This window comes from Dermochelys coriacea, chromosome 5 (genome assembly GCF_009764565.3).
Source record: "Dermochelys coriacea isolate rDerCor1 chromosome 5, rDerCor1.pri.v4, whole genome shotgun sequence".
In the NCBI taxonomy this organism is placed as follows: domain Eukaryota; kingdom Metazoa; phylum Chordata; order Testudines; family Dermochelyidae; genus Dermochelys; species Dermochelys coriacea.
Genome location: NC_050072.1, coordinates 114,622,876 through 114,644,131, shown reverse-complemented (window position 1 = coordinate 114,644,131; position 21,256 = coordinate 114,622,876). Strand labels below are relative to the sequence as shown.

At 40.5% G+C, this 21,256-nt stretch overlaps 1 protein-coding gene across 4 annotated transcripts in view; it reads right to left on the bottom strand.

Annotated features, from left to right (window-relative positions):
- Positions 1–21,256, bottom strand: part of LOC119855563 (methylthioadenosine phosphorylase) — a 66,319-nt gene that overhangs the window by 12,736 nt on the left and 32,327 nt on the right. For all 4 annotated transcript variants that reach the window (XM_043514623.1, XM_038401848.2, XM_043514624.1 and 1 more), the window contains 3 exons: positions 19,668–19,835; positions 5,141–5,243; positions 180–419 (listed from right to left, as the gene is read on the bottom strand). In XM_043514623.1, the coding sequence (XP_043370558.1) occupies positions 180–419; positions 5,141–5,243; positions 19,668–19,835 (511 nt within the window). The remainder of the gene's footprint in view (positions 1–179; positions 420–5,140; positions 5,244–19,667; positions 19,836–21,256) is intronic.

Sequence of the window (21,256 nt, the reverse complement as noted above, 5' to 3'; positions counted from 1 at the left end):
AATGACTTCACTTGAGTGAATTAGGATATAAACGGGTGTAATTAAGAGCAGAATTTGTCTGGTATAAAAGGGCCTACTGTGATTTCTATCAAGAACTGTATAACTTTATGCACTCGCACTACATATAGTTTGCCATAATCTAAAACAACAAGACTAAACAAAACAGAAGCTTCACTCACAGCTTCTTCATGCTCCTTCCAGCAGTCATAATCTGTTGCCATAGCAATACTTGCATAGCAGATTCCGGCTTCTCTTGCAAGAACCACCTCGGGAACTGTGGTCATGTTGATAACATCAGCCCCCCAGTTGCGAAACATCAAGCTTTCTGCCCGAGAACTGAAACGTGGCCCCTCAATGGTGATCACTGTCCCCTTTGAGTGGCACTTAATCCCATGTTTCTTGGCAATCTCCATAAGAACCTTCAAAAATATTATCACAGAAATAGCAAATTATTAATCACCTACGTGAAGCCAACTATTTCCTCATACAAGAGAAGTAAGTAAAGAACAAATATCTCTGTTTGGGGGGTACTCTTGTCTCTCATCTGAATAACTTTCACACAATAAGGCTGTCTTTATACCAGTGGTGACCAAATTTACTGACCCTCAGAGCTGCATACGATAATCTTCAGAAGTTCGAGACCCACAAGACACTCACAATCTGCCCCGTGGGGTGGCACCTGCTGGGGCTCGGGGCTTCATCCTTGCAGGGCGGTGCCTGGTTGAAGCCGCGAGCCCTGGTGCCTTCCCTACTCCCTCTCCCAATCCCTAGCCCCACCACCCTGCTGCAGGGCCGAACTCCCTCCCCCAGTTTGGTAGGTGGAGAACAGGTAGGATGCAGGGGACACTCCGCAAACCGCACTTTAATTATAAAAAGAGATGCATGCGGCTCGCCAGCCATGGTTTAGCCAGACCTGCTTTTTACTATGAATGTGAGCCTAATTTGACAAGTGTCACACAAGGAAACCCACTCCCATTTCAGCTTCCTCTCTCAGGGCTGAAAACAAACAGTCCTACTGATGAGGATAGGATCAACTGTGTTTTAACATCCATTGTCAGAAAGGAGGCTAAATACCTGGTTGCCTGCTCTGCATTGCTGTAGTGGGTGTTGAACTCAGCTGATCCAGTTTATATCAGTGGGGTTCTGTTTCCAGCACTGGGTGAGGAGGACAGGAAGCAAATGTGTTTAATACCCAGGCCTTGCTTACAGTGAGACTTCTGGTCAGAACAAGTCTAAACAACGTGGCAGTGGAAATCCTGGTGGCCAGTTTACACGAACAATACCACCATTGCTCCCAAAGGTGGAGCTGAACTGATGATAGCAAGGGTGGGAAATTTTAAGAAAAGTCTAGTGGAGACAAAGTTTAAGCATGTGGGGGAGGGAAGTATGGTGGAAATTTGGAAAGAAATCTATTGATTTGGAGATGTGAGGGTTATACCTCTCTCTTAATTCCCATGCCAGTGGCTAACCTGTATGTGTTGACATACACTAGATGTTGGTCATTAGTCTGTGCAATCCTGACCAGAAATGCTATATCGCAGGGATGGCCAACCTATGGCTCCAGAGCCACATGCGGCTCTTCAGAAGTTAATACGCAGCTCCTTGTATAGGCACTGACTCTGGGGCTGGAGCTACAGACGCCAACTTTTCAATGTGCCGTGGGGTGCTCACTGCTCAACCCCTGGCTCTGCCACAGGCCCTGCCCTCACTCCACCCCTTCCCGCCCCCTCCCCTGAGCCTGCCGGGCCCTTGCTCCTCCTCCCTTCCACCCCAGAGCCTCCTGCACCCTATGAAACAGCTGATCGGGAGGTGCGGGGAGTGAGGGGGAGGTGCTGATCGGTGGGGCTGCCAGTGGGTGGGAGGCATTGGGAGTGGGGGGAGCTGATGGGGGGGCTGCTGATGTATTACTGTGGCTCTTTAGCAATGTACATTGGTAAATTCTGGCTTCTTCTCAGGCTCAGGTTGGCCACCCCGGCTATATCAGTTCACTTTTACTGTTTGTAAATTGTTTCTAGTGAGTTCCAATCTCTGAACTAATATCAACTGTCATAGTATTCCAAAATAGTTTCCTTTTATTATAACAGAGAAAAGGATCATTCCTTTTTCATTCTGTATTTCAGGGCAACTTCTCTTAATTTAGTTTTTGGATTTACAGTTCATAAAAATTCTGGAAAGTTTCTTTTTCTCTGATATTTTTCATATATTTAGTTGTTAAAAAAAAAAAATCTACGAATTACATATCCCATTTGTTCCATCCAGCCACAACACATTTATAGTTCTAGATTTTTGTATGGTTTTAATTATTACAGTTGGGTTAGGGGAATTATACTAATATACACCTTTTGAGGGGTTCTGATGACATGCTAAGCTCCAGGACATAGATTAAACATATTATGATAAAATCAGAACTTGAAGAAAAATATCTGGATTGCAATAAAATTATCTATCTTTAACTTTATAATCTATCGATTTAACTGCAAAGAGGCCTAGATTCATGATTTAATCTATTTTTTTGTTTTGGAAACAGTGATGTGGTTCCATCAGTTACAACTATGTGTGTGTGTGTGTGTGTAGAACTTTCCTTTCATTATTGCTGCTGTAAGAAGCAAAGGACTAACTTGAGTCACTTAGAAATACTATTTTTGTTAATTATACAGAAACAATATCTATCTACAATGATGCAAAATGGTAAAAAGAGCTAACAGCTCAGCACTGATACTTGGATATATTAAATGCTCTGGACATAGACTGAGTCACCTGCTTAGCACTTTATTGTTTTGTCTGCCTTGGAATGGTAACTGATAGCATGATGACTAAGTTGGTTGAAAGATTTTTAGAATTCTAATCTGACCATAATTTCTGTAAGTGATTCTGTGCTCTCTGTGTATACGCCATTTTGCAACTTGCATTCTGCAGTGACTCTTAACATGAATCTCCTTCTTCATTTTCCCTCTGCTCAGATGGAAGAACGTTCTGGCCCCCTCTGAAAAAAGGCATTTTTAACCATAAACAAGCTCTTCCCTAAAACAACAATACTGAAATAGCATTTCCTATTACTTGTTAAAATAGCACATCCCTCCTCCAAACAACAGAAATCCCAAGGTACATACAATAAGAGCAGCAATATTTAAAAAGGATAAGAATAGACTAGTCTCCATCCTTAAAAGTATTAAATATAGCCTGTTGTAATAATTGGGCCTACAAATTTACCATGATTGTGAGCTCAACTTTAAAGGTAAGTAAAAGTTCATGTCACAATAACCTATAATCACAAATGCTGATGGGAAAAGGTACAAAAGGGAGAAAGACTGAATTAGTCTAAACAAAAAGGCCTACTGATGTAACTCAAGGACTGTGTTAAGATCATTCTTGGTAAACAGGAGCAGCTGATGAGCAAAAGTTATTTTGTCCATCAATTAGGCCTAGTATCCGACATACTAGGGGATGTCAGATACCAGGGGATGGGTTATTCCACCCATCACTCCCTTTTGGGGTCCTTAAAAAAAAAAACTCCAGGAGAGAAAAATTGACTAGCAAGCTTTACCATCAAGGCTGACACACCCACTGTCTCGTGGACCCCAGACCTTCTTCATCCTAATCCTGAGAAATGTCCTGAGCAGACAGGGCTTGAGAGAGGCAGATGACAATGCCACTTCCACCAGTTCCGGCTGAATCCTGAACACCGTCTCGAATGTGAGTAGGGTGACCAGATAGCAAGTGTAAAAAATCATAACGGGGGTGGGGGGGGGGGTAACAGATGCCTATATAAGAAAAAGCCCCCAAAATCGGGACTGTCAGGTCACCCTAGATGTGAGACCCCCATAAAATGCATCCTTTTTCCTTCCCTGCCTTATTTCTCTCTGTGCTATCTTCTTCCTTTTTCCTTCTGTCTAAGAAGAGTCTGTCTTAGCTAGCCAAGACTACATATTTTACAACATTGCTATAAGCCTGTGACAGAAAGAGGCAGATAAAAGCTGAGTTTGCCAGGTCTCAGAGTGACTAATAAGACAATGTGCTGGGACTGTGTTTTTCCAGCAGCAAGGCTGCACGTGAAAGTCAACACCAGAGACAGAAGCTGCATTTCTATCTTGGCTGTTTTTTCTCTCCCCTGTGTGTGTGTTTGTCTTCTTAGGGAACCTGGATTGGACTTTAACAACATCATCAGTAACAACAGCTCCAGCCCATCTCAACTAGCTTCTCTTTTCTTCAAAAAAAGGGACAACTATTCCCATCTTTAATACCATGTAAAAGACTGTCAAATATGGAGGCTTTTCCTTATACAAACTCTCCAGTTAAAGGAAAAGGAAACAAGAAATGTTAAAATGAAAGCCTTATTTAACTACTTTACATTTCAAATGCTTTAATTTTTTTTCCTTCTTATCAAGCTTCTTATCTTGACTAAAAGCTTAAAAAAGATGTTTAATAGTGTGTTTGCCATCGTACTAAGCAGGCTAAGGTCTCTCTATACCAAATGCTGAACCTTGGTTAAAACTGTTTAAGACTGGGTTATGTTAACACCTTTAATTCTTTGGGCCCATATATTCCATCAAATGAATACAACAAGCCTTCATCCTGCTATGCCACATGCTATACATGGGTAAAGCTGCTCAGACATTGTGTAAGAAAACAAGTGCCACATTGGTACCTTCTGTGAATGTTATGTTATTATTAATTATTTGTATTGCAGTAGCACCGAGGAGCCCGAGTCATGGATCAGGACCCTACTGTGCTAGTGCAGAAGATACACAGTATAAAGACGGTGCCTGCCTCAATTTTCTCTCCCTTGTTTGCCCACAATATCATTTCAATGGATTGGTACTCAATAACTTACAAGCCTTTCATCCCCATGAAAGTCCCTGGGGAAATGCAGGTTGCCAAACACTTTCTTAAACTAATGACTACACAATCGGCATTCTTTTCCCTGGAAGACAGAACTTGGTCTGCCTTTTTCATCATTAAACCACAAAACCTTTTATTCGCATGCCTAGCAAATTCTAATTTTATTTTTAATTTGGTCAAATACTTGAGACACAGGACTAGAGAGGCGGAGACTACACGTGGATTACAGAACCATTTAGTTAGTCTATAGCATGTCCAAACAGCTTTTAAACATTTGATTTTTCTTATGAAATCCACTAACCTCTCTGGTTTTGGTGCAAAATGGTTCAGCCATTGGAATATGACATACTCCTGGAAGATTGGAATAGAACCCATCATAAAAAGTGCTGTGTCTTTTGATAGTCCTGGAAAAAGAGAAGAGCATATTTAGAGATAGAAGCAGCAGGAAATTCATGGATGCTGAATGATTAAGTTGTCAACTGATGGGGAAAGGATGAAAGCATGAAAAATCATGCTAATAAACATCTCAACACCATTCTTTACCTTTTTTGCCCTGATATACATCTTCTGAAATTGTGGTGGAAGGGAATGAAATAGTCGTTCTAGCAGCATATTATCAGTTAATTACAGAACATTAAGTTCAGTCAAGTGGAATCTCAGTATGAATTACTTCTATAAAAAGAAGACAATCAATTTTCAGTTCCTAACAAACTCCAATTTGAATGACTCATAAATGTACCAAAAAAAAAAAAAAAAAGCAGCGTCAGTCACCTTACACTGAACAAATGGGCACTTTGGGAAACAAAACATGCACAAATTCAACCACAGCAATATTGAAATTAAAAGTCCTTCTCTTCTCAAAAGAATTATATCCATGTCCACAGCTTGAAACTGAAAGGAAACTTTTCCCATTTGAAAAGGTGATCCCTACCCCCCTTCCTCCAGATGGGAAACTGCTTCCCTGCATGAAAGTAATCAAACAAACGTGCAGCTCATCATAATGCAGAATTGTGCATCACTAACAGAACATATTCTCTCCATTTTGCCATCTGTCAGAATTGTGACTAAGACATCATTACATGCTCAATAGTGCCGAGTCAGCCATTCAGTTAATTGGTGGTGCAAATCCTCTGAAAACAAACCTTCCAAGAATCATTCCTCACTTAATAAGAGGAAAAAAGACATTTGCCCTATCATTTGACTTTTTAAGTTCAGGAGTTAGTTGACTTGAAAGGTTAACTTCACTTTAAGTAACTTTTTGTTCCACCTTAACTTGATTCCCCCCCCGCCAAGTTCTAACACTTTAGAAAAGTGGTGGCAGTCATGCATACAGGCATGAGTATGTTAATATTATGTGTACCTAATACTGATCTGTTCTACACTGAAGAATAATTTATGGGTGCACAAAATAAGAATCAGAATACATCAAGAGTACCATTGTTTCGGCAGGAGTGGTACTGAATCCCCCCCAAGATTTAACTTGAGCTTTCTGGTTTGGAAACAATTGTGCTACCATCTAAAGTTACTTCATAGCGTTGAGAAGAATGACCCAAATAGACTGCAATGGGAGTTGTGCCCATGTATATGAAGGCTGCATTGAGCTCTACACAAAAGAACTAAGTCTATGTGATTGTTTTTCTGTTCTAACAGTTGTGTCATTACAAAGTGGGAAGCTGCACATGAACATAAATGTGTGATGGCAAGATACTGTTAGAATACTAAATATTCTGTATTCCCGAGGCACAACATACACAACAAGTGGTAACTATTTGCTACCGGAAGCTGCTACAGCAATTCACTGTCAAAGGTATGGCACACACATGACTTGTCCCCCTACTGGAGTTTAATACTACTACTTTGCAGGTCTATAGTTCCTCCTGCCTGAGGATTCCAAGGTGCTTCACAAATGTTAATGAATGTAAGGGTATATCTACACTACCAACATTACAGCACGGCCGCGGGAGCACTGTGACGTGGGCAGTGTAGACAAGCTTTATCACTGGGGGAGAGCTCTCCTGGTGATAAAAAAAACCCCACCCCGAACGAGTGGTGGTAGCTTCATCGCCGGGAGCACAGCTCCCGGTGATAAAGCACTGTCTATACTAGTGCTTTTCGGTACTAAAACTTCTGTTGCTCAGGGAGGTGTTTTTTCACACCCCTGAACGACAAAAGTTTTAGTGCTGAAAGTGGCAGTGTAGACACAGCCTAAGTCTGTGAGGTAGCGATTTATCCCCACTGAACAGATACAGAAATGGAGGCACAGGGAGCTGAGGTGACTGCCCCATGTTCACACAGAGTCAATGGAAGAATGGACAGATGCCCCAACACTGTCTCATGTGTCATTAACACAAGACAATTTTTCTTTAGCTTCTTTAATACTCTCTGCCATTTGAGTGACCTGGTTCAGCTGTACTCTTTCAAAACACATGGGGGAGGGAGAGAGAGAGAGATAAAAGGAAGGGATAAGAGGGAAGGACCCTTGCAATGGGATTTGTGTCCAAATCTCCTAGTAAGCTTTGAAAATCCGACTCATATTTAAGTGTAAGATTCAGTCACAGAAGTCACAGATTCTGTAACGTTACTGGACCTCTGAGACTTCTTTGGCTTCAGCTATCAGCAGCTGTAACAGGGCCTGGAGCTGTGCGCCCCACCCATAGCTGGAGCTGGGACTGTGAGCTCCTAACCTGTGGCTGCAGCTGGAGCTGGGCCTGTACGTGCCCCTCGCTCCCTGTGGCTATCGGCGTCCCTGCCTGTGGCTTTGGCCAGGACTGTGGCCCCTCCTCCCCGTGGCAGTGGGGTTGGGGCTGCCAGTCCCTCTGCATGGGGCTCCAGCTGTCATTCCTCTCCCAGCCCTCCTCCACGGTTATTTTTAGTAAAAATCAGAGACAGGTCACGGACTCCTGTGAATTTTTGTTTATTGCCCATGACCTGTCCATGACTTTTACTAAAAGTAACCATGAGAAAATCTTAACCTTACTCATAGTGCACAAAGGTGTAATAGATGTTTAGCATACAGGCAAAATAGGCAGGCCCCTGCCCAAAGAATTCAGATAGGACAAATTACAAATAAAGATAAATTACAGAGAAAAAGTGTGTGTGTGGGGGGGGGGAAGGGCTATAATACAAAAAGATAGTTAAATGTTAGGCATGAGGGTCAAATTTAAATATTAAAAACTATTTGTTGACCCTATGCTTGAATGTTTATAATCCTTGCCTAGTATAGTTTTATATTATACATTTCCCCCCAGAAGACAGAACTTTTTCATAATTAAACCACAATTTTTTTTATTTTCATGCCTAATAAATTCTAAGTTTCTTTTTTAATTTGATCAAAAGCTTGAGATACTGGAGTAGAGAGGTGGAGATTGCATCTGTATTCTGGAAGCACTTAGTCCATTATAAACAACAGGGGCTGTCCAAACAATTTGATTTCTGTTATGAAATCCTCTAGCCTACTCTTTTTAAAATAATGATGGCCCTGATCCTGCAAACACTTAAGCTTATGCTGGCATCTTTGCAGGATCAAGGTCAAAGCGATCACAGGTAGAAACATTCCTGGAACTTCTGATGAATGGAGAGTTGGTATCTCTCCTTGCTGGACCCAGTTCAAATTTAATAAAATGTCTTATTTTGAAGGCAAGGGGAGCATTCCACACTAAAAGTAATGCATGTGCACATTTGCATGATTGGGGTCTTTGTGGGTTGGGGGGAAAAGGGGCTATGTTTTGTTTTGCTTTATTTTTGGGACATTTCTGCACTTTCTGGAAGGAAAAAAGTGGGAAGAAAACAAGAGAAAACGGACAGTATTTTTGATAATGCTTTATTTGAAAAAAATTAAGTTTGTAAAGAAGGGGGTTTCCTTAACTGGGTTTTTAAGTCAGATTTAGGAAATAATCCCTATTCAGGGACGGTGCTTGCAACTTTAAACATGTGCTTAAATCACACTGAAGTGAATGGGACTTAAGTATATCCAGAGAGTTGAGTGTGTATGTTCCTGAATAGGGACAGCTTTAACAACATATTGTAGTGCTTTTCTGAGTCAGAGGAATATTTTTTGACCGTACTGTATTGACTCCCCACTGCTTTACCAACCCTATTTTAAAATATAGTTATGGTTAACATTTTTGAATGAAAGGACAACAAAAGCTACATTTGTGAACAATACACAAGATTTTCTGCAAACACTTATAAAGACTAAAGGTTTAATTGAGAATGATAGATTCACACAAGATTCCTCCTCCCTCATAAATCCCTTGGTGCCTTTCCACCATCCAGTGTTATAAGCATTTATTGTGTACATTTTCTGATTTGCATAGTTTGAGGGCTAGGCTTTTTGGTTTAAAGGGAGGAATTACTATTAACTGGGAAATCACTCATAATTGCTGCCCCCTGTGCAGCAGAGAAAGGACCAAAGTCTGAAGTCCTTCCTCAAAGGACCAAAGTCTGAAGTCCTTCCTCAATCCTCGTTTGTACAAAACTTCTTTTGCACAAGCAAGATTTAAAAAAAATTAAATAAGGGCTTCGAGACTTGGCTCATATTGCATGCTCAGCTGTAGTACAACATTCTAATCAGTTTTTCATTTATATTTTAGCACCAGGTTTTTATTAAGTGGTGATGTCACTAAGTTCTGGTTTATGTTAAGAGGGGAAACCAATATTTGAACAGTTAGTTTCTTGTTTTTTCTACTTGTCTTTAAACACTTGTACGAACAATGATGTGTGCAGAAAACTTTGCATTATTAACATTGTTTGTAAAAAATCTCTCCTCCAAGTTACCAGTAAGCACTTTTCTAAAAATATTTTAAATACTAAATTCCAGTGGCATGGTTTAAACTAAAGGAGGCTTGAAGAAAACATTTTAAAAGTTTAAAAAGAAGTACTATTCTCTTCAGTATGAAGCTATTCAACAGCAAGACAGGTTAGCAATTTAAATTTGTAAGCAAACTGTATACACTATATGAATGTGTCAAAACAGTAACATAATTTCCTTTTATGGGATAAAGCAGGGCGGCAACCAGAATCCAGTTAATTTAATATCACATACTAGTCTGTGATTTCCCTGTGTCAAGCATCAGCTAATAAATTATTTAGAATGCGAGGAAATGGAAAGCGAGATAATCCTCTTCCTGCTTGATTCTAGTTTAGACATTATTAGCCAGTCACTTTCACTTGAAATGATCCTGAGCAAATCCCAGACTGAAGTTTCTTGCTTACCATATTTGAACTATTTCTGCCCCTAGTTTAGGCTCATATGCCAAAGGTTATAGAGAACCCTTACCAAAGACTTTCCAATATAGATTCAAACATGTGGGAGCTGCTACCTCAGGTATAGATCGTGACTATATCTACTCTGAGCATGTTTTCACACTCAGTGTGTCACAATCTCCCTCCCAGTTTCCCCACTGTTCCAAGGAAGGAATAAACTGTGCTGGGTTTAATGTCTGATGTGCCTAAGGTGACCAGAGAGCAAATATGAAAAATCAGAAAGAGGGTGGGGGGAGGGGTAATAGGAGCCTATATAAGAAAAAGACCCCCAAATCAGGACTTTCCCTATAAAATCAGGACATCTTGTCACTTTAGATGTGCCAGTTACATGGGTCTGTGAGGTGTGAATATGTGTGTGTGTGTGGGGGGGAAGAGCTAAGGTTCTGCCCACCTCCTCTCACCTACTTGTGCAGAAGGCAGGGGGTGGAGGGGGGAAAGAAATGGAGTATCTCTACAGAGCCTCCCTCCTCACTTACCCTGCAACCTATGAGGATGTGGGTAACTGGTGAAAGGGAATGCCTTACGGCCTCTTACTTACTTGTGCAGTCCCGATACCCATGCCACAATTTGGCCTTATTAGCATTATGGCTCACATACACTTCGATCAGTGGTCCCTTACCTTTATTACAGCATTAAATTGTGTTCTCTTTAGGTGTCTCTCTCTCTTTGCAAAATATATATTATTGTTTCTTTTTTTCTGGCTGACTATTCACCTGCTCTGTTTTAAGATTGAATCCTAAAGGAATAATTGATATTTTCCTTGTTATGTGGATGCAATTAGTTAGCAGAAGCCGTTTGTTGAATTACATGAATAACTGCTAGTCAGCATTACTACCAAAGCACTTGTGACTGTTTCATAACCGTACGCTAATTTGATTTTTGGCATGCTCCTTTCTCCATCTCAAGTGATTACTACAAGGTGCACTGACAGATTTATAGGCACAACAGGTTTTCAAGTTATGACTAGTTTTAATGGCTGCAGATATTGCCAGACAGTCTGGAATTATCTGTAACCGAACAACAAACAGTTACAGGAAAAAGAAGTCGGTATACAATAGTGGCACCACATTACCCATGAGAACTGTACCCTGTTTCTCTTCTACCCAGAATTGTATCTACCAATTAGGTTTCTAATTTTGGTTCTGGTTTTCCTGTAGAGCCAATGCAGCTATGGCAAGAGGGAGCTGGACTGTATTCTGGTTTCTGCCCCATTATAAGACAAATAGTTAATAACTACATCCTGTTGTGGAATCTGAACTTATGACGATCTAAGACCCAACAAAGAACAAGGTTTAACTTTCAGGTCTAGGTCAAGTCTGCAGTAAAAAGATTTACTTGCAGAAGAGTGAAATTCACTTCACGTGTATATAAGGCCCAAGTAACTGAGCTTTATGGGAGTGAAGCGTTTGGAGGTATACACGTCTGGGTGAAATCCATTCCCTCAAACTGTCTCCAGGGATGGGGACAGCAGTGTATACCCCTCACCACTGCTACTCCAGCCCTCCATTCCACTTGCACAGAGTAGGAAGGCAGCAGAATTCAGGTAATCACGGATCCATGGCCTCTTTTCCTGGCTTGCCCTCAAGGGTGTTATGTGGGGCTGGTGCAGAGGTCCCACCCTTCCATGGACTAAGAGTGTGCAAACTTGCCCTGCTGGGCCACTGTGCCTATGTCAACCTTTACACAGCCTGTCACTGGATTTAAGCAGAGCAGCAGGCTGTCCACTAGGTTAATGTACTCTGAGCAAATCTGATACGGAGTCACTGAGGCATAAGAAACTTGGAGCCCGACAATATTATTTTTACAGACACCCTTCAAAGTGAAACTGTAAATATGCAGACTGGCTCAGAGAAGTAGCCTTTGCTAAATGTTTCCATTTTGTATGGAAACTTGCATTTTTCTTGTAGTATTATATTATATCACTAGGGCAATGCCAGTGGTCAAAATTTGATTAAATCTAAAACCACTTCACTGTGCACCCAGTCCCATTAAGTCTATCCCACATTCCCCTTTCCTCTACAAACATTACTAGTAACAAAGTGGCAAAACTAAAATTCATTATGAAAGCTAATCCTAGTGCTCAGTTTTTTTCTTTTTTGTGGCATCTCAGTTCTGTCTTTGGGGGCATTAAGGACTCCCTCCCTCCCCCAGTCAAGAAGCTTCTGCCTTGTAACAGTCTCAGTAGTTAATTTCAGTGGTATATGTCATACAGAAAGTTCGAGGAACAAAACTGACAAATGTAGAAGCAGCCTTTTAATGTGGTAACACCCCTTCTCAGAAGCTTGCTTTGCATACCTTCACCGCTGAACTTTCCAGTGCAAACAGACTACAGGTTGCATTCTCATCACATTTTTACCAGATCTCTGCAACAGGTGGGACAGAAACCTGCACAGCGCCTCCGGGAGCAGTGCAGTAGGCCTTCACAAACAACAGCTTGTATCATTGAAAGAACTCTTCCAGACTTACTTCTGTCAAAGGCAATGTCTATGAAAAGGGTGAGGGTGTTGGTCACTGCCTACAACGTGGTTTGTGGCTCAGCTGGGATTTTTGGACAGAAGCAGGGAAAAGATCAGGGAGTTATTTCATTACATTTATAAAACAAAAATCATTAGTTTCTACAATTTGCACGCACACACAGAAATAATCAAAGGCAATAACAATTTTTTAAAAAGAACTGGCCCAGAACATATAAAATTACATACAAAAAGGCACTTTAAAGGAATGGTACTTAGGTTGCAAAGTCAAGCACTCAAAAGTTAAGAAAATGCTAAATTTACAGTTACCCCTGCAACCTTAATTCTGCCCCCCTCTTGCACATGCAGCCTGGGCACTGCATAAGACAGGGGTCCTGCAGGAAATATAGTGTGTGATCATGTAGTTAAACAAGGGGGCTGAATTAAGGTTGTGCAGGCAACAGCAAATTTAGCATTTCCTAGCGTTCGACTGTTTGACTTTCTTTACATGCAGTCTTTTTGTATGTAATTTCATTGTTCATTTCCAGAAAAAAAAAAAAACGATAAAAACAAAATTCTATTATGTCCAATTATAACAGCCTCCCCCTTTAGCTACAGGATGAACTATATTAACTGGCAACAGCAGAAGGTTGTTATCCGGGGGTGGGGAGAGGTGGGCTGCTGGCAACATGTGCTAGGTCCAGACGATGCTTAGGTAGATGTCAATCTGGTGTTCTCTCTTTCCTACTCTAGAAGGTGGGGGCTCCTGCCTCATGTGGTGGCCCCCACAAGATGGGGCAGGGAGATGATAGGGACTGCTGTTGCTGGGGCTAAGTTATACATGCTTTCTGCTCTTTTGAGACTCAGATCGTGATTGTACATGATTCTCTGCAATTGTGTGTCTGAGCAAAAGGTCTTTAACCCATACTGGGACCCTGTAAAGAGAAGCAATGCAAGAAGTCTAGGAGGAAATGAGAAAATCAGTGTGCTGTTATTTGTACCAATAACTGAAAGCTAATTTATTATTTACACTGTGCCTTAAGTTTGCTAGGCACTTTACAAAACAAGACAGATACAGCACCTACCCTGAGGAGCTTATACTGTCTCACTTTTAGGTATGACAGAATAAGTGAGAGCAATGAATAATAGGGGGAGGAAAGGAGAAACAGCACCTGAGTTGCAATTGTAAGATCACACGGTTACTTGGACTCATGAGGTGAATGTTTTGATGGTATTCAATTTTTAAGCAGGCATTCAAGAGGGAACGCAGAGGTGGAACGAAGATTAAAAAGACGAGAGAATAAAGGGTAGTTAGGGATGTGGGGATGCCCAATGGGTTAGGACTAGTACAGCTGCCCCAGGTAGCTAACAGGAGGAAAACTGAGAGGTGACTGTGAAATAAAGATTTGTAAGAGTGGGAGAAAAAGGACAAGAAAGAAAGAAGGTGGGTGGACAGGAAAAGGTTAAGTACACAAGAGCAGGAGGGGAGTGGCAGACAGGGTAAATGACAAAGAGGACAGACAAAATGTGGAGGTGAAGCTTGAAGAAGAAGGGTCTCCAGGGGAGCTGGGAGGGAGGGCTTGGGGCAGAGTGGGGTGGGTAGAAGTTTCCTGCTGGGAACAGCGAGGGATGAGACAGCAGGAGAGAGAAGGGTGCAGCCAGGGAAGCAGGTACTTGCAGAGGCCAGGGGAATGGGAGCTGTTGCAAGTGAGAGTGAGGTGACTGCAGTAACCTGCTCCCAAATCTCCTGAAGGAAGGAGCAGGTGATAACAAGAACCACGACTTGTGATAAATTTGTAAGCGCTGGCAACACTGCATTCTAAGCAAAATGTACATAAATGAGCTACAGCATGACCTGCAAATACAGGAAACAGTTGTTCAAAAAGGGCTCCTATCAGGGGTTCAGTCACTTAGACATGCGCTATATTTAAAATCACACTGGTTTCAGTTTTCCAAGAAACAGCACATTGTACAACCAAAGGCACTTGGTAAGAGGTTACAATTTAAAATTAATGGCACTGCAGAAAACAAGCCTAGACATGCAAGCATTCAGCCTTAACAGGCAGTGTAAAACTGCCAGAAGCTAGGATAAAAGAATGAGGAATTTTCCCACAGACTCCTCTTAAGTTGCTACAGGATGAGACACACAAACAAAAAGTTACACATGCAGTACGCTTACAAAACGTAGGCATTAAATTCACATATTTGCAAAAAGGTATAAATACGCTGTTTTTTACTCCCCCATCCGCCAAAACATTCTCAGGTTTTTGTTTTTGTTAGAAACTGGAATGGATAATCAAGGAAGCAGTCTGCAATGAAGGGGACTCTTTGGGAAGCAAAGCACTGTACACACTACACCTTCATTAGGATTCTTGGGAAACCAGAAATGTTATTAGCAACCCTTCTTCTTTTAAAACACTCCATGGATTTGTTCCACTCTCTTTCTTTGACCTTTGTCTCTATTTCCCTCCCTGTGCTCCTATCACTTGACTGTACTGCTCTCCACTTGGTCCCTCTGCTGCACACTCTCACCACTGTACTGCTTCTGCAAGAGTCTTTTCCTATATAGCTCCTATCTACAGCAGTTTTCCTGCATCTCCCCATCTTAATTCAAATCTCTGCTGATTTTTTTTCTTTTGCAGGTGCCTGAATTTCATGTGTGTGGCGGAATACACTCCTGTATTCACATCCTACACACTACTGCAATAATATTTTTAAAAAATATGCCCTGTAAGATATCATTTGGAAACTCAGAACTCAATGGTCAATAATATCATGGTAAAGTGTATGCAACAACATTACATTCAAAATTATTAACAGAAGCCAAAATCATAATTGAAATGTGTTTGCTGATAGGTCAGAATTGCTGGACCAGGATTGTGGCTATACACAGACTCTCAGGGTGTGACCTGCATGCTATTAGACTATTGGTGAGTGGCCCAGGTGGGAACTACAGTAGCAAAGCATGATAAGGCACCCCATGTTGCACAGACAGGGTGACACAGCCCTTCACTAGTCTGGACTGCAACCCAAAACGTCAAACTACTCCTCATTTGCTGTTGAAAATAATAATTTCATAGCCATTATCCACTGATATCACAGTAAAATCAGCATCTGGCAGAAAACTGAACTTTAGTGGCTCCTAAACACACCATGGAAGTGTTTTCGGTCAACATCAAGAATAAAAATCCATCCACGCATCAGCACAGCTCTACTGGTGTCTAACTGAATAGTGTCAATGAGACCATGTAGTCAGAGACAAAAATAGATACATGGTGAAAATACACTGCCTTTGACCCCTGAATCACTATAAACAATGCTCAAGTATCCAACATTTCTTTAAGCAAATGAGCTACTTCTCAGAAAATAACATGAATACATATAAACTAAAAAATAGTAAGAATGTGCGTGTGTCTTTCTTTCTCTCTCTCTCTCTCCTCAGTCTCCCTCTCTTAAGTCTTTGCTTGAAGAAAAAGCCAATAAAGAAACCTCAGTGAACCTTGCACAGGTGGGTCATAGTAAATAAGGCACCTGAATTAACAGATGGAGGGATACAAAATATCCCTCAAAGATTCCTAACGTTATAAAACAGTCTTAAAATAATTTTCTTGTAGCATAAGTCATATACAGAATATGTGACAGTTTGAGATGACCAAAATGAATCATTCCTGGCCTCACCACTTGTGAGAATTACACAACCCAAAAGTCATCACACAGAATCCCTAAAGTTGCTTGCCCTTGAAAGAGGAGCTCACTGTACAATATGCAAAACAACTGTTTTGTGTGTATGGGGTTTTTTTTGGGGGGGGGGAAGGGGAAAATGTGTGAAATTGAGACAATCATATTTTCTTTTGCATCAACCAACCAAACTTTACAGATCCAGCTTGTCCTTGAACAAGATAATGTTAAAAAATCCCTAGCTTTGTCTCAACAGACCCTTTTTCAATCACAAGTGAAGCGGAATTTTGAGGCCTTACTCTTGAGCACAACCAATGCAGTTGGACAAAACTGGCAGTCTATCTCCAAAGATGCCCAGTGCTAAAAAAAAACTTGCCAAAATTCTTTCCACTTTTAAAGTGTTTAGAATTCTATAGACAATTCAAATAGGCCTAATTTCTGTCCCAATTCATAATTTAACAAAGCTGAGTTCTTTGTCAAGTTAAAAGCAGTTTATAAAGATGAAATTATGATTGCTTTTGCTTTTATTTTTAGAGATAAGAACATAAGCCAAGTCTGCTACTCCCAAAAATAATTCTAAAGACTTTCTTAAAGAACTAACTCTCTCCTAAAGCTACTATCGCTGCAAGTTCATGGTCATATGCACAATTACTATGGACTCTTCTGTGTAGATTTGTGAACGACACTCACAGAAGTCAATAAGAGCTGTGATGCTCAATGCCTCTGAAAATCAGGCCTCTTTTATTTAGATGCCTAAATATGATACGAGTGCCTAAATGTAGGCACCTGAATTTGAAAATGATGGCCTTGGTTGCTTACTTTTCTGCCTCACTAAGATCTGCTAACTTGGTTGCCACTGTATGCATGTTTAACAGACATGCACTCAGAACAGATGTATGTTTCAGAGTAGCAGCTATGTTAGTCCGCATCCGCAAAAAGAAAAGGAGTACCTGTGGCACCTTAGAGACTAACAAATTTATTTGAGCGTAAATTCTCATGAAAGCTTACGCTCAAATAAATTTGTTAGTCTCTAAGGTGCCACAAGTACTTCTTTTCTTAGAACAGATGTAGATATCCAAAGTAAAACCTTGGATCCATTTACGTGTGTGCAGTTTGCGTTCAGAACATTGTGATTTGGGCCCATCTCTAATACAGATATTGCTCTTCAAGATCAGGGCTAGTGTTAGAGAGACATGGATTAGTAACCAGAGATTGGTTAACTTCACCTGTTACAGCCTGGAACATTGCTCCTTTTACACACGATGGAGCATCCAGCATGAGAAAAAAACCCTACAAATGAGGCCCAGGAAAGAAAAAAAAGTTATAAAGAACGGCTGTACTGAAATGCTCTCAAATGATAACATCTGCTTCAACATTCAGCACCTTGTAGCAAAGTTGGCTAGTTTTTTTGGTGGGGGAGAAAACCCACTCTTTATTTTAGATTAAAAAAAGACACTATCCCAAACACTTGATTTCCTTGCAGATTAGCTCTATAGTTTATGCTTTGTACTCTTTGTAGTAGATACATTCAGCATTGGATAGGCTGGCATTTGAGATGCCAACTGTGTAATTCTCCCATACATTTATAAAAACACTTGGCATAAAACTTGACTACATTCTCCCACAATGATCAAAACCACACACTCACCATTGTCTTGAAGATCCTCTATTATTCACACAGGATGTGATTGGAGCTCATGTAGATATGCCTGAGCTAGCTTTCTATGGTTAAAAACAGCAGCGAAAACATAGCAGCACTGCCTGCAGCACATGCTAGCCACTCAAGTAATTACCTAGGGTTCTGGGCGGGCTTGTACAGCCCGCTCTGAAGTCGGTGACGCCCGCAGCTTCATCAATAGTGGTACTCAAGCTAGTTAGATCAAAGCTTTCTTGGATAGGTGTACAAAAGCTACAATCACACCCTGTGATAGACCCTCAGTCAGGCAGCAGTCTTGAGTTTTACATGGTGCAATGGAGCACAAAGTTGGAGGCTTTAAATGAAAATAAAGGTTTCACAATAGCACCTTTTAAGTAAGCCATAACTCATAACAGAGCACAAGTTACCCTTGCAGCCCACAGTCCTAGTGCAGCCTCACTGTTTATTATTGTAAATGTCATACTTCCTTCCTTTAAATAAGTTTGTGTTGTCCCTGATTTTTGGGCATGTACTTTGAAAGCCAGTGTCACGTAGTTGGGCACAGACAGGACAAGAGCTGAAGGGTAAACATTTAAAGTCTCCATTCATACAAACAGACATATCTCATCTGGTAATTCATGAGACACTAGTAAAATAAACTAATGAAGTTTAAGTCATAGGCTGCTTATATGTTCATTTCTACAAGCTGAGAAGTTAAAAACTAAGAAGAGTCAGAAAAGGAAAAAAAAAAAAAGGCTACTGACAAGCACAATCTACTCATTATTACATTATGTTTAGGTTTATGCTTCTAAAAGTCCAGGAGAGGAAGAAGAATAGAGCCGTGGTTTTATCTGGTAGCAACAAGGGCCAGATTCTTATGTCAGATGTGTGCTTCCCATTCCTATATAGCTACTATTTCTGTGTGCATGAACAAAGTAGTTCGTGTTTTTAAATGCATGTTGCTGCAACCTACGCATCTGATACAGGAACTGAGCCTTGACAATTAATCCTAGTTATTTAGATCTTCAATGTTGACCAATCAGTGCAGTGCAGATTCAGCAAACCTATTTTTTCTTATTCTCTAAAGGGCCTTGTCCATATCTAGACTTACACAGCCATGAAAGCATTGCTTTAGGATTTCTTCTAATGCAGACAGTATACCACCTAAGACAAAACTTCAACATCATTTGAAACAAAAATACAGGTTGTTTAATGCCTTTAATAAAACTCTTCTTTTGCAAGGGCTACTATTGAATACAATAATCCCGGTTAAGTGCCCAATTCCCACTGAGTCAATTCACTTTGTATTTTTGTGCCTCAGTTCCCATCTGTAAAATGGGCATAATAATCCTCACTTTCTTCAACCTTTTCTCTCTCATCTATTAAACTGTAAGATATTTGAGGCATGGGCTGCCCCTTACTATGTGCTTGTACAGCACCCACAACTGGGGTTTTGTTGGGGCCTCTCGATGCTACCATAATACAAATAATAAAATCATCAAGGAGACTTCCTCCATGAAATGAAGTCAAAAGTCTTTCCCCATCTCATAAGATGTTCCCTTTTTGGCTCCAATACTGAAGACTGTGACTTCACGCCAGTAAGCCTTAAATGTTTATTAATTGTTATTATCATAGCAACAAGGAGCCCCCGTCATGCACCAGGACCCCATTGTGCCAGGCGCTGTACAAACACGCAATAAAAGATATTTCCTGCTCTAATGAATTTACAATCTAAGTTAAAAGCAAATATGACTGGATGGCTCTACTTTACAAAACACAACACGTTGCTCCTTTACCTGTCAATGAACTGGTCAATCATAACAATATCTCCAGGCTGTATTTCTTCTCTTAATGAACCACAGGCAGTAGTTACTAAAATATGAGTACAACCCTCTTCTTTCAATGCCCAGATGTTGGCACGGAAGTTGACATTAGTTGGCATAATAGTATGGTGTCTCCCATGCCTGCAAAGACAGAAGTGGGAAGTGAGATGAATAAAATAAAATTAAACAACCAACCAACCAAGCAGGAGTTTAGGAAATTTAATTTGCCTAGCAAAGCTATAAATGGAACTGCTTTATAACTTACACTGTTGCCAACTCTGAGGATTTTATCCCGAGTCTTGGGATATTTGATGTATTTCTTAAAGTATCAGCTCCTGGAGTCAGGTGAATGTGAGAATTTCAGCTTTCACTTTTTAAAAAAGAATAAGTTTCTAGCTTTCATGGTTGTAGAGAAAATCTTGAAAACATGACCTGAGTGCACCCTAATGTTAGGAAACCCCAGAAAGTAAATATGAAGTACCCAAAAATTATTATTTTTTAAAAATCTTATGATTTCTGAATACTTGGTGTTGACAATACTGAACTTCCCATGTACTGTAATACATTTATGGATTTACTTGCACAAGGTCCCACACAAAAATTCTGTCTGTACATTCCATTTAGTTGGCCCCCATTGTTACTTTTAGTATGATGTGCTAGTACTGTTATCAGAAGAAGAGTGGCTCTGTGACACTGTGGTATTCTCTCTATCATTCCTCTCCAGCACCAGATGTGTTTAATTTTATAAATATAAAGGTTATTTTTCTGTCAGCATTATGACCACCATCTGGGATCTGAAAGTCAAGCTGGGTTCTTTCACCTCTTATATCTTCACTATTATAAATAGAGATAAGTAGTAAAGATAAGATTCTGCACTCAGAACAAAACCAGCAATGTCTAATGATAACATGGGCAGAAAAGTATCCAGCTCACCCTTCCATCCACAGCTCTCACAGAGCCTGTAGTACAGTAAGATAAAACAGTTAAAGGGGGGAGTGGAAGATTTAACACCCCATCCCTCTTGAAAAAGTGCACAAACATGGTATTTCATCTTTTCAAATCATGGTGGGGAAGCTGTATGACATTCAATCTTTCCTTCTTTCTTTGGAAGAGGATGCAATACTGCCCCTGAGGCTAGGTCTACACTAAAATCTTTGATAAATTAGAGTCTAAAATGGCATACCCAGCCTCTCCAGAATGGTAATAAACTCCATTTTTAGACCACCACATGTCAGTCAAACACACTAAGTTAAAAAGGACATTGAACACTGCTGTCCACGTCAGTCCAGACAATCAAGTTCTATACTGACCAAGGTATACGGTAGAGTCGTATTTGACATTGTCTAAAGAGGCAGAACAAAAATAATATGGTATACACCTAATATCAGGATAAGGCTACTAATATTTTGTTGTTGTTGTTTGGTCCTTGGGAATCCTAGTGTATAGTTTTAAAGATATACAGAGAAGCATGATTAGACACACTATAACTTCCAGTTTGCATGTCTGTATTTCAGAGTACAATTTTCTTGTTGAGTGGGGGAAGGGGAAAGGAGTAAAACACA